The sequence below is a fragment of the Argiope bruennichi genome, chromosome 2, assembly GCF_947563725.1.
Source record: "Argiope bruennichi chromosome 2, qqArgBrue1.1, whole genome shotgun sequence".
Lineage (NCBI taxonomy): Eukaryota > Metazoa > Arthropoda > Arachnida > Araneae > Araneidae > Argiope > Argiope bruennichi.
In genome coordinates this window covers 60,865,066-60,880,128 of record NC_079152.1, presented here as the reverse complement: position 1 = coordinate 60,880,128, position 15,063 = coordinate 60,865,066, and the positions used below count along the sequence as shown (strand labels likewise).

Genomic DNA, 15,063 nt, shown 5'->3' with positions numbered 1-15,063 from the left:
ATAATTTAGAATCAAACAAAATTTGTAAAGGATTTTATAGCATATAATGGAAAATTAAAATTTCAATTTATGAATTAAACGGCATGTTTTAATACCATTATATCTGTTGCTTTTGGAAATATACAAAATTATTTTTTATTAAATTTCATGTAATTGTAAATATCATTTTTCGTAGATTTGCGCAGTTTGAAATCACATTTCAACTAATAATATTTTCTATAATATTTTTTTTTTTACTATTTTTATGTCAATATTATTTTTTAAAGAAAAAAACAAATTTTTGATACCATTTATAATTTGATTTAAACAAAAATAATTTTTTTATATTACTTCTTTAATAACACTATTGCTGATAATCCTAACAATACGATACTAATAATCGTTCGGATGTATCATTACGGCAGTTATAGGCAGAATAGAACCATATTTAAAATCACCATAATTACCAATTATTTGTCAGAATAGAATAATTTCATATCACATCTCTTACTTGAAATACCTTCACTAAAGAACCAATAAAAATTATATCCACTATCAGGACAATTTATATAGAACCAACAGAAAATGATTTTCTTTTCTTAATTCAGTTGTCTATTATTTTAAACATAGAAATTATAATAATAATCAAACATTAATATTCTAATTTTTAACAAATTTGAATGTAAGCTCCTGCATTAGCAACACTATGGTTATTTTATAATCTGTTCCAGTCAAGTTATACCACAAATCACCTTAATACGAAGAAAAAAATCAACAAAAGAAAAAATTCCATGATCAAATGAAGTTTTCTTTCTTCCTACCTTTCTTTACCGATTTTTTAAAATTCCTGTTATTTTTTGTTAGAAGCAATTTTTCGAGGACGCTAATCTTTGATTTAAGCGCCATCTACATTCGATCGATTGCATAACATTTATGACATGTTAAGACTGATGTAAATGAGATTTACATCAGTCTTTTTAATGATTTAAAAAATTTCTATCTTAGCAATGAAAAAAAGAGTGATACTGTTATTGATCATATTTGGAACAAGCGTATTTATTTTATAACATTGCTGCTATTAATTCTAAAGACCATAAGTCTTCTATTTAATGTCGTAAGAAATGTGCTAACTAAATAAAGCAAACAAAATTTATAAAACCGAGAATTTACACTTTACTCATGAATTCTCTTAAGTACTTCAATATTTTCATTTTGCAGCATCACCTATTAAAAAACAATGCGTAGAAATATTCTTTGGTACTGCACAGACACAGGAAGGAGATAAAATTGTTACCTGCATCCCAGAAGTCAGATATTCCAAAACAGGTAAGAAAAAAAAATTACGCGAAATTTTCTTTGAAATGTATTTATTTTTCCATTTCGATTTTATCTTGAAACAAAATCTTTTCCTTAGGGTTTTTTTTTTTTTTACAAGCAGAGATATTGAGAAGCAAACTAAAAAATAAGAGCGTTTCTAAAGTAGAATTATTGAAGGCTTTTCTCAAGCTTCTTTTGAAAGAATTTTGTTCTTTATCTCCTTAAAATAAATTCGGAACTGTTGTAAACAATTCCCATCTCAAACATTGCACTTTGATAATTATAAGATAAAGATTTATAAATTACATATATTAATAATAAATTCAATTTTTTTTGTATTCTTAGAACAATTTATTATCTAACTAGAATCAGAATTTTAGTTTCAATTTTAGTTTATGTCTCTCAGGCTCTAGTTTTTACAACTTTAATTGTCCGAAATAAAACTGCAAGTAAGCAAGGAACAGTCTACAATACTTAATTTCGCGCTTAAAATCTGATGTTTTTCACCAAATTTTCGGGTAATTTCTGCTTGCATCTATACCAGCATTTAATGCGTTTTTATGCTTTCTTTTAGCTGCTTTCTGCCCTGTTATGTGAGTCGCCCTAATACAAGATAATGTTTTAATAGGAAAAATATTAAAGTAATCGAAAAATTAAGGCATATCTTTTTTAAAACATCTTTGTCTGTTTCGAAATGGACTACGTAATTTTTAATCTTTCTCAGTTAACGAGGATGGTATGTTTGTTGACAATGTCTTTTTTTTTTTTTTTTTTTTTTTTTTTACCACAGAATTTGGAAGACTTATGAGCCCAAGATTTAACGTACGTCAAAACAGTTTACATTAAAATTTATTTTGTGGAATCATATTGGGAACCTTGGAGTGCCATATATATCAATGTATAACAATTTCATTTCATCTGTGTTCAAATAATTAAATATTTTCTAATCATTTCAGTTGAAACATCCCTTTATCTTCTAAATCGTGATGGGTTTCTATATATAGTCGCTTTCAGTCTTCAGACTAAAATACTTGCTTGGCAAACATTTTATAAAAATTTCTTTCTAAATTAGATAGGTTTTGAATGGGCTTCCATGATATTGGTTTCTGCTTTTCCCCTTCTACTTCGTGATGATGACTCTAACAACAACAACAAAAAAAAAATTACATACAAAAGAGAGAGAAAAAGAGAATTCTTAAAAATAATTAGTGTGGTTAATTTTTTTTACCGATTTATTTAAAAATATTTTATATTCAGATACCTGGATTACAATTCTGAAAAATACGTAGCTTTGAAAACAAATTTGAAAAAAAAAATCTTTTCAAAAAGTTAATAAAAATTCGACAAATGAAGTTTAATATCCTATTTTCTGCATTCCTCTTATCATTTATTTTTTAAATTGCTATCGCTATATTTTAAACAAATGCAGGTTCAACCTTAATTCTGACGCAGTATGGTCAAGGAATGGCTCTCGAGCCACTAAAGCACAAACAAACAAACATTGTTGCTAGACTTTTAAACTGAACATTTACTTTATGACAACTTGTTTTTTTTTATTAATTCAGTTTATATCATATCATAAGTATTAATGTATCGTAATAATTACATTGTATTGTAAGTTAGTTAAATAATTTCTTTTTTTTAAAACATTTAGCTCAGTCATTTGGTATTTCTGATGAAGATGCATCTTCTCAAAGAAATTCCATGTATGCTGATGTTGAGTACAAAAATGAAGATCCTTCAGAAATTCACATGAATCCAACTGAAAAGATGGAGACTTAACTTTCAGAATGTAACAATTTTAATTTCAGTTGCTTATTCAACAACAAAATTGGAAAACTTTGTAAATAAATGATTAAATTGGAGCTTATATAAATTGATTTGTTATTATTAAAAGTCATATCACTGACCCTCCGATCCGCCCGAAGGCACACGGATAAATAAAACTGAATGCCCAGACTGCCGCAAAAGCAGCACTGGCGGGAACTGTGATTGAGTTCGAAGGGCCATCACCGGCCACGGTACAACCCTTCCCGAATGAAGTACGTCCCATCATCGATGGGAGAAGCAGATCCCAACTTTTTGTATACCCTCCAGGGTGGCGAGATCCAACCACCATACCGGAAACATCTCATCCTCAATTCGAGGTGCCCCCGGGAGTCTTAATATTATTACAAAATAATTTTTTTTAAATAACTCGATTATTATTATGAATATTTTATAAACATTGTTTATATTATAGTGATTTTATTTATGTCTGCAATAAGTTATTTCTACAGTTATATCATATCCGATAAATATGAAGATTTAAAGTGGAAAACATTGTCAGAAAAAATTCTTATGTCAAAATGTAAATTGGTCAATGACATAATATGATAAATGTGGGAAAAAAAACCTAGATGTCCTGCAAATTCCAAAGAGAGAGCAAAAATGATGGCCATTGTAAAGCCCCCGCATGTTTATCGTACAGTCTTTTGCAATTTAATAGCATTTTTAATTTTAGCATAATCAACACTTTTCTCTTTTAATCCCCAATTTTCATTAAATTCAATCTTCACAGACTTTTATCAAACAGTTTCAAATTTCGTATGTGAAAAAGTATTTAGAAACATAGTAAACATTGTTTACCACAAGGGATAGAATAGCAGAATAAATAGAACATAGCATATGTTCTTCTCTTCTTATAGAATTATAAATGTTCTAAACAAGAGAACAGGAAACATAACAAATATTCCATAATCTTATTTTGCCATTTTGGTACTTAATACATTTTCAGAAACTGAGTAATCCTGAATGCATGTTACGCAAATTAGTGTTTACACAATTATTGCCATATTCTGTAGAAAAAGAAACCAAAGCCGTCAAAGAAAACAGAGTTTTCACAAGTCTATGTTCTCTTACAAATTTCAATAATTAAAAGACAACTCGAAACCACATCTATGAAGAATACATAGAGTACAGTCAGAGAATTGCAAAAATCTCTCTTTTGTTATTTGACTTGCTTTGAATAGCTTTCAAAAACCAGTTTCCAAACTTTATTTTTGTCTTTCGTCGCCAGCGACTATTCAATAAATTTTTAATAAGGTTCTTACCTATAAGAAATACTAATGAATTAATGATTATTTAAAACTCTATCCTATTAATATATAGCTGGTTCTTCAGCTGTACCATCCTGCATGTAAAAGAAAGAAACTGCTTGCACATTATTTTACTACACATTAAGAAAAACTCAGAAAATCAATTCAAATTTTGAGAAAGACTTTAAAATTTTGGTTTTTGTAAAATCCGTTTTCACATATTTCATTAGTATATATTTGCATTATAACCATCTTAACTTATAGATTTATTTTAAGAAACCTGAATGTATCTGATATCTCTAACATAATAATATATCTGGAATTCATGAATTGGCTTTGGACCGATAGAATGTTCAACGATACGATACGGAGAGCTATTGATCTATGGGGCTTTAATCAAGACTGTATATTTGTGATGGGATGACGTCTCGAAATCGCCATATCGGAAACAGGGCGCTTTGCAGGCCTTTCTGTTATCTTTGAGTCAGTGCTGCATGAACAGAGGGCATGCAATTGTGCATTATTCATTATGACATCAAAACTGGCCATTAATCGTTTAAAGTAATGTTTCAGGGCAATTGATGCATGTTGAAGTCAACAGAAAGTAAGGGCATATAAACAGGATTTCATTTGATATAAAACTTGAACGAATCGCATTTTTTACACTGTAATAGTATTTTGTTATAAAAGAACAGATGAGGGAAAGTAAATATCAAAGCTATTGTAAATAAAATTTTAACAATATTTTATTACAAAAGAGAGAAAAAAACATTTAAATCTTTTTTCTGGATCAAATATTAGATAAAGTATGATTCAATTTACTTTCCTTCTTGATTGATGAGAGAATAGAAAGATTTTGAAACTATATAAAGGAAATCTATAAACAAGTATATATTTGGTATATCTGAAAAAAAATAATAATTGTTTGAATGATATGTAGGCAACGTCCCTGCTTCATTGTTGTCGTGTCATCGAGATCCTTCAATTACATCGTACGATTTCTCGCAGTGCAGGTATAATTTTCAAGGAATTATTATTTATATAATAGAATTCAATATTTCTTTAAATTTTTAACTTCATTAGGTGGCATTTTTGCTTTCAATATCTGAATTTCTGTGGATAAATTATCCATTATTTTATGATTTTGGAAAAGAAAAAATATGTTTGAATCATTTGCATTATGAAGTTTTTTTTTATGTAATATAATTTAATTTCTTCAATGGCTATATCTTTCATAATATTCAAATAAATATAAATTATCGCATAATATCTTTTTCGCTGTATTTTCAAATTTATCTGTTAGTAATATTTTAACAATTTTTTTTTTTATGGAGTGTGTATAATTTAGTTAAGATCCTTTTCTTAAGAATTATATAAAAAAAATACTTAAAGTTTTAAAATAACAAATCAAGACGAAATGTTTTAAACATCATGAAACCCTTCTTACAATAAATAGCCATTTAAAACTTCTCTTTCTCCATATTTTTCAACATTGAATTTGTTTTCCAACCTCCATTACCAATCGAAAAGACACGGATATGAATTCACTTAGTTTATATTCATAAAGATACCGAAAGACATTCACATCTTTTTAAACATTGAGTTTCCTCTCGAATTTTTTTTCTATTTCTGAAAATCTCATCATTGCAGCTTGAAACCCCCAAGTTAATGATCCGTGGAAACAAGAACATTCTAAAGATTTTTCGAATTCATTTTTCTTGATTTCATATAGCATTTGACTGCATAATTTTTTTCGTCTTTCCATTTAATCCCTTTTTCTGTTTCCGCCGATTCGCTGGAGTCTTCAATCATCGTTTGAACTGAAATGATTTGAAAAATCTTGTGTTCAGAATTGAAAATGAATCATCGTTTCAAAAAGGATTTTGAGTATGCAGAATTTCTTTTAAGGTATTGATAAAAATTTCAAATAGCATTATCCCAATATTTTTCATCAGTTTTGAAAAGACAGAAAGAATTCAATCTTAAGAGGACACTCGAGAATACTTTTCATTAATATTAGTATTGCAATCGATCTGAAAATACATTATCTTATTTCAGAGTAAAGCAATAACTGTTTTTAAATAATTTTAATATGAATAAGTTCCGAATCTTCTTCTTCTTTTTTTTTTTTTTTTACTTCATCATATAAGAAGTAAGTGCAAAGAAACTATTGCAATCATAAACAACATTTCAATTTCGGAAATTTGATGAATCCCCACGTTTTAAGTATTCCTGAGATAAAAAAAAATATAGTTTTTATTATTATGTTTAACTGTATGTGAACACGATAGTCAAAAAACAACAGCTAGAATATTAAAATATGTCATGTGATTTCTTACATCGAAATTGTAGATCAATATCATATTTGCAAGAAAGTTGTCTTTAAGAAATCTGTATCTCAATTTATTCCCAAGAATTTGAAAGGAATAAATTAAAAAGTCAATCACTAGATAATTTAAATTAATTATGCAATCATGACGCCATTTGTTTTCATCTAAATTAATTCTGAATACTATTGTTCCAACGATAAACAAATCTTTAAAAATATGCCCTGTCTTTCCTGCGGAGGATAGGTACCGCATTAAAGGAAAGACACAAAAATATTTTGACGCTTAATAAGTAGCTATAAAATATATTGTTCTTAATATATTTAAAATTAATATGGGAAATGGAGACCACATAAGAAATAACAAAATCTTACGGTAGAGCTAGAATTTAGTTTTTTCAGACAAAACATTTGGATTGTTTGGGATTTTTAATTTTTTTTATTTTGTATATATCTTAAATAATACTTACTTAAAAATTTAAAAAAATATACATTTAAATATTATTTATTGTGTAGATAGAATAAAATTGGCGATGCATCATGGACACAGATTTTATAATGTCATGATGCAATATTTGATGGATTATCTGCTATGTTTCCTTAAATTACTTTTTTAATCATCTTTGTATGTTATTATGCATTTTGATACTGTATAATGCAGTATAAGAAAAAAAGTAATCAATACAATTCTATCAATCAATACATACTATCAATACATATCAATCAATACATACTATACATACTCAAGTAATTAATACATATTATCCGGTTTGACTGTGTACAGTAAACTGGTTCTCCTATATACAATTAACTTGGCTGTTGTGATCCATATATACAGTTAAATAGACTATTTTTAAAAATTGATGATTGCTATTAATTTACTTTTGATTTTACTTTGAAATTCAATCCAAACCGAAACAAGGCATACTGTAGAATAAATAATTCTGTTGATTATGTTAATTTATTATCAGTGAATTCTCATAGAAGCTTTTTATATTTTATTAATTTTGATACAATAAAATTGTATAAAACGACAAAAATGTTGTTTAAAGAGATACAAACAAATATTTTTATATACATTTGAAAAAAAAGGTAAGAATATTAAAAATAAAAAGACAAGAACGTTTCAAAAACGTCAACACAACTGTAAAAAATTTAAATAGCTCTTAATAAAATGAAATACAATCCTAACATTGCAAAGAAATGGAGATAAACCTCGAATAAGTTCAAAATTTACTTCACTTTTCAACTTCACCAAGATTCTTCAGTTTTCTGTGCAACTTTGTATAAGAAACTAAAATAATCGACTCATTTATTTGTAAGTCATTTACAAATTTCATTACTTCTGTGAAACTTCTGATAGTTATAATCAAATTTTTGTTATGAAATGTAGTGAAATTCTTTTTTTTTCACTGTCATTTGATTACGAAAATCGAAGACTTTAATATGACGAGAATGGTTTAGATTCAGTTTCATAGAACGAGCTGAAAAGTATTATTTTCAGAATAACTTCCTTTATACAAATCCCATAACGGTATTCTGCCATTTTTTATTGGGTTTTCTTTTAATAAATTTAAAGAAGGCATTATATACTGTTATTATTAAATTGATGCTATAATAATTTAATATATTTTTATTAGATTAACTTTAGTAATTAATATTTTCTTTATTTTTGAGGTATATGGATTTATTATCAAAAGAATTGCTCATTTTATCAAGTATTTTCTGAAAATCGAAATGCATTTTTAAAAATAGTTTTCTTTGTTGTTTCACATTTACATTTTGTTTGGCAGAGTTCCTTGTAAACAAGTTAGTAATAAAGTATCATGACAAAAAAATAACTGATAAAAACAAACTACCAAATGGACCATTATGATTGGGAATCACGAAACATCTATCGCAGACATTTCTTATCACAACAGAAAATGAGCTTAACACATCATCATATCCCTATCACATCTAATAATCTTCTCTCAAAGCGGATCAGAAAAAATAAATTTAATAACAACTCTTCTTTCTGCCTTTTCCTTTAGTCATTGTGGCCTGAAGATTCATTGCTGATAACACCTATTCCGCTGATATTTTCCACTCCACTGTTGAAAGCAGGTTTGAAAAATGCCCTTTCCCAGAGCATTATGTGCTGTTGCTTTAGACACTTTTGCTCGCATCATTTGATGCGGCATTTTTCATTAATTTTTTTACGGCATCATTTCCTCTCGTACATTATTTGAAGTTCCATCAGCATTAGAATGATGTAGAATTATAGTATCAATGCTGGAAGCCTTTTTTGTTGTTGTTGTTAAAATGATAAAAGATCAGTTGTGAATCTGTGTACAAACCCTATTGATGTATATTTTCTGAACGCTCACTTGAAGATGTATACAAATATATTGTACTGTACTTTTTATATATTAAAAATGAATGAACACATATCTTATATATTAGTTCATAAATATTTTTAATTAAACTAAGCAGAATCGCAATTCCTATATCAGTATCATCTTTATATCATTCCTATATCAGTATCTTCCCCTGCAATGCTTTATATCAATAAACCATTAGGCATTCATTCTCCAAACAAATATTAATAATGGTATATTAATCATTCTTCTGCAGACTTTATAATCACAGGTTATATTACAGCGGTAAAAATTATAAAAAATATAAAAAAAAGAATCCGGCCTGAAGACTTTTTCAAGGGTTACCCTCAGGCAGGGATTCAAAGAAAGGGATTTTTTCTGTGAGGAAATACAGACATTGTCTAATAATGATTCCTCATGACCCGAAAACTTTCTTTGAATCCCTGCCTGAGGGTGACCCTTGAAAAAGTCTTCAGGCCGGATTCTTTTTTTATATTTTTTATAATTTTTTTGGTTTAATTTTTATTTGATTTTTTGTTTTTCCTATTAACTTGATTCTAATACTTTTGTATCAATTCATCTGTGTTTTAGAAGTAGCTGCAATTGCGCTCTCTAAATACTATGAAGTTCTTTTTTGGTTTTAGTTTAAATAGGTTATAAATTTTAGTTGCGATTTCGAAACTGTTTTTGTTTCGTTTTCATTTTAGTTTCGCTTTCAAACTTTTTCTTACTTAAGATTGGTTATATATATATATATATATATATATATATATATATATATATATATATTAACACGCTTTTTCTTAGAATTTTACAAAACACATGATCTTTTTCTTATGATGATTATGCAACTTCTGTTAGAAAATCCTTATTAATATTATTTTATGATATTCGTATGGGCGGCGATTCATGTCAAAGAGTCTTTTCGTAAAATACTGCATGAATAATTTAAATTATTTAAAAAAAGGGTATTTTTAAATGTCTAAATAAGTGAAATTTAGGGATGCTGACATTAATAATCTTATGCTGACATTAATATCATTATGCTGATTTTAATAATCTTTCTCCCATCTTTCTCCAGCATTTTGGTGCGATTAATATCAAGTTCACATGTTACGAAATTAAATATAAATTTTCGTCTTTCTAATTCTCAGTATTGGTATAAAGTATAATAACAAAGAAAATGAAGAGAAATGTGGAGTCTTTTACTTTGTTATTTTGCCTATAACTATATTCATGTCACCTGAATACTACAAAACTTCTTATAGTGTACATCTACAAAAAACTGAAATTGGATTAAGCCATCAGATTAATGTCAAAGGTACTAAAACTTGGTTTTGACCACAACAAAGAATTTTCTGATATTTTTCATAAGTGCTTAATAAATTATTTTATCTTATAACTAATTTATTATGATTTGTATTCTCGGAAGTATATAAGGCAATGCCATATCACTAGACACACACAAACACGCTCGCACGCACACACAGGCACACACACACACACGCACATACACAGACACACATACACACACACACGCACACATACATACATACACACACACGTACACATACACACAGGCACACATACACACAGGCACACATACACACACACACACACTTTTCGTGTCCCATACCTCCGAGATACAACTTCATTTATTTCATTTTTATTTTTTTATTTATCTTTCATTTTTACATATTTTTATTCTTACGCTGTTTCCCACCACCACTGATAAAGATTAGTGGCATTAGAATCAGAACGATACAAACGCAAATATTCTCCAAATGTGGTAATGCATTTTTTTTAGTACCAAAGTGTATGCGGAAATGATTCAGTGAAGCAAATATGAAAAAAAAAAAAAAAAAAAAAAAAAAACATGAGAAAGAGAATTCTATAATGTTAAACATACCATCTAACTGTTGAATATATTATAGCTAATGAATTATGAGAGCAGAGTAAATGTTAGTTTTAATGGTTAGTTAGTTAGTACAATGAGAAAGAAAATTAAGGAAGTATTCAGTAACACGCTATTTCAGGAACTAAAAACCCTCGTTTAAGTCAATGGTTTCAAATTTTCTTTTTTCGTCCAGTTCTTCATAATTAATATTTTTATATTTTGACTGGCTTCTATTGTAATATTCCTCTACCCATTCAAAGAACGAAATCGTTATGATTAGCAATATTAAGGATTCTGTTTAACAAGTTTCTGGAATTAACTTAGAAATATTTATAAGATTCATTTTTAATTTTACATTTCATTACTTTTATAAAGCCATTAGTTTAACAACAAAATTAATAAATACAGTGTTAAAAGATTTCACTGTAATTACAGCTGGGAGATTACGATTATTTTTTCTCTTTAATCAGCAATTCAAGTAGAAGGGAACTTCAATGTAATACTTGAGAATGTTTTATGCAAATAAATTTTATAAAATTTGTTTCAAAGGGAAACAGGTATCATCTCATGCCTGGAGCTACACCAAATTTACATAGAAAGAAAGCATAAAATATGCACTTGAAACGGTAATTTAAAAATGGTGTATCTCTTAGGCCTTAATTTCAGGGGATTTTCGAGTCACGAGAAGTCAATATGGTTGGACTAAAAGTCAGAACTCTCACCGAAAAAAACTCTTTTATTGAATCCCTGCCTGAGGGTGACCCTTGAGAAAGTCTTCATGCCAGGTTCTCTTTTTTTATTCTGGTTTATTTTTTATTTTTTTTAATTTGATTAACTTAGTATTTATTACTAATTATGTTATATATATATATATATATATATATATATATATATATATATATATATATATATATATATATATATATATATATATACATATATACAGAGTACATCCCCATATCAAATCTGGAAAATTACATATTCATATCACGGTATAAAATGTGTTATTTAATGCAAGACAAATTCATTTGTGAGAATTCAAAAATTAATTTTACTTTTTTAAAATACAACTTTCTACAACCTGGTTTCGAAACAGAATATGGTTAACCAATGATTAATTATTCCAGCATTTAAATCAAAATTTCATATATTTTGTTGCATGTTAATTTAGGCATTAGACATTTTGACATAATAGTGACAATTTGTACTCCAAAATTGAATTGAATGCATTCGATGCAATTTTGAAAATTGATTTTGAAATTTCTTTTTTATAATTTTATAATTATAAGGAAGAGCACAGAAAATGATACATTTTTGTTTAAAAAAAATGCATTTATACTTTTTAAGTTGTCTATAACAAATTGCTGTTATTTAGTTAAACCATCTTTGCTAATTTGTTTTTATTTGATTGAAAGTTTTGGTTTGAAACTTTTATCTGTCACGATCGTCTATAATATTGATTACTAAAATTTTCAAATAAATGTTTCGCCTTATTCGACTCGCTATTCATGTCTTCCTCGGCGAAATATTTTTAAATTTGAAATTTAATAGACGTAGCATGCTCTGTTTAAGAAGTCTGTCACTGTTACTTCCATTGTGTAAAGTATTTCTCTAATTTTCTGTCATCTCACTTAAAATAGAAGCCTGTACTTTCAAAAAAGAAATTGTTTAAATTTTAACTAATACAAAAATTTTGTTTACGAAATTAAAGAATCTTAATTAAAATATAAAAACCGAGAACAGAATGATTTAGCAGATTTTTTGTATGCCATCAAAAAATTTTCATAACTTGTGTAATAACTCAGAGGATTGGTCAATAAATATATCTAAATATATCTATATATATAAATATATCTATCTCTATCGTAATTAAAGAAATCATTATTGCTTACTAAGAACTAAAAATATAATTGTAAATACACAAATTTTAAAATGTATATTAAAGGTTATCTTAAAACAAAACCTATCCATTGTAAAAATAATAATAATAAGCTGTAGTTTCATTCATAACTGGAAAGAAAGCCAAGATGAAACATCTGAGACAAAATTTAAAAACGATTTGATTTTCACTTAAAACTCACTACTGGATAGAAAACCAAGATGAAACATTTGCGATAAAATTAAAAAGCGATTTGAATTTCACTACTGGATAGAAAGCCAAGATGAAACATTTGGGGCAAAATTGAAAAACGATTTGAATTTCACTACTGGATAGAAAGCCAGGATGAAACATCTGGGACAAAATGGAAAAACGATTTTAATTTCACTTAAAACGATTTGAATTTCACTACTGGAGAAAAAGGAAAGATGAAACATTTAGGGTAAAATTTAAAAGTGATTTAAATTTCAATTAAACATTGAAATACATTAGTGTAAAACGAACTGAAATTAATTTTGAATTCTTAAAATTAAAAGTAAAAATATACGGCAAAAATTAGTATAAATGAAAAAAAAAATATTAAAAATTTTTTTTGATATGTTGTAAAAGTTGTTTTACTGTTGTAGAATTTTTGGAAGTTATTTTTAAAACTAAAATAATCATTAAATTTTTAATTAATAGATATTCTAATTAAAATTTTAAAAGATATATATTCCCACCCTCCGAGTTATATATAAGTCAAGTTTGGTAACTGCAGATCAATCGAGCTAGCTGTAAAGCGTCAAGGTATGAACATTCATTTTTATTATTACCAGAGATATATATTTGGGAATATTTTTCATAATTGAAATATTAAAAGATAAGTAAACTTTTAAAAATTTTTTTTATTTGATTACCTGAAAATTATTTTTAATGAAATTGAGTAACCCATTACAATAGGACGCAATATTTTCTTATGCTCAAGCCTACTATTTCTACGTTGCATCATTTACTAATGCAGAATATCTGAAACAATATCCATTACTAGATAATGTTCGTGTAAACTAGTTTCTATCGTTGCTATCTAATCCAAACTGAAAATGAAAAATTCCAAAAACGGCGAAATCAACAGTTATGTTCCTGTAAAGCAATATTTTCAACGTACAAAGGAATTGCCATTTTTATGGCTCTAGCGATCATTGTGTTGTATCAAATTGCCTCCAATCACTTCCAGTACATAGTTGTTTGACACACTCGAATTGAATATCTCTCTGGGAAGATTCTAAGTCATAAATTCAATTATTCGGCCTCTCCAAAGCAATCCCAGAAACATGGTCAACCTTTAAAAAGCTTGAAGAACATTTTCCCCGATTTTTTTTATCCATCTGTGGTTATCCCTTGCGGCCATTCAATTCTTTCGTATCCAACCCATCTGGATAAATTGAGGAAGTGTTTTGGCCCTGTCTCGAAAGTTGAAGTCCACTGGACTGCCTCCGTCGCCTTAGGCCAAACAGCTAGCTCGCTTCCTGTTCGAAAAGTTCCTTCAAGAAAATGTTAACGGTAACTTTCTTCGTTTCATCTTCTTCTCCAGTTGACTTTCGTTCTAGATATGGATACTCAGTCGTTCTCTCAAAAATTTCTTTTTTCTAGAGGCTGGAACATCCTATTTGTCGTTTCTCGACAACATTCATGATACATATGTATTTTTTCCGTGGACGTATCTATATTTGGGAGGAGTTGCTTCGAGAAATATTGATTTGCACAGCTATTTTAAAGCAACAAGCCTCCTCGTTTTATAACATTTAACTTGATATCCTGACATGTGCAGATAGCTCATGATGTTGATTATTTTTTGGTAAACAGAGATTGATCGATTTCGTTTCAGATTTGCGAAACTCTGCTACTTCTTATAAAGTTATAATAAAAGTGAAAATTTTGATTGGTATTACTTTACACAATATATATATATATATATATATATATATATATATATATATATATATATATATATATATATATGAGATTTGAAAGAAGAGAATGTATACCTGTTAGAATAATGCCTGAATTTTTTAAACTGAGTGAAAGCTACATTTTGTAGCAAACTATATATCAAATAATGAGTTCTCAAAGGTTATTTATAATTTTATATGACATTAGTGCGCTTCATGTTTGCATTCGTAATAAATACTTTCTACGATAAAAAAAGGTTAATATAAATTACACAATAAAATTGGAAACTGTAAAGGAAC

General features: G+C 27.6%; 1 protein-coding gene across 1 annotated transcript in view; it reads left to right on the top strand.

Moving 5' to 3' along the window:
• Positions 1-3,078, top strand: part of LOC129962200 (cell death abnormality protein 1-like) — a 43,937-nt gene extending 40,859 nt beyond the window's left edge. The window contains exons 14-15 of the mRNA XM_056075940.1: positions 1,198-1,305; positions 2,951-3,078. Coding sequence (XP_055931915.1) covers positions 1,198-1,305; positions 2,951-3,078 — 236 coding nt within the window. The remainder of the gene's footprint in view (positions 1-1,197; positions 1,306-2,950) is intronic.
• Positions 3,079-15,063: the final 11,985 nt, after the last annotated feature.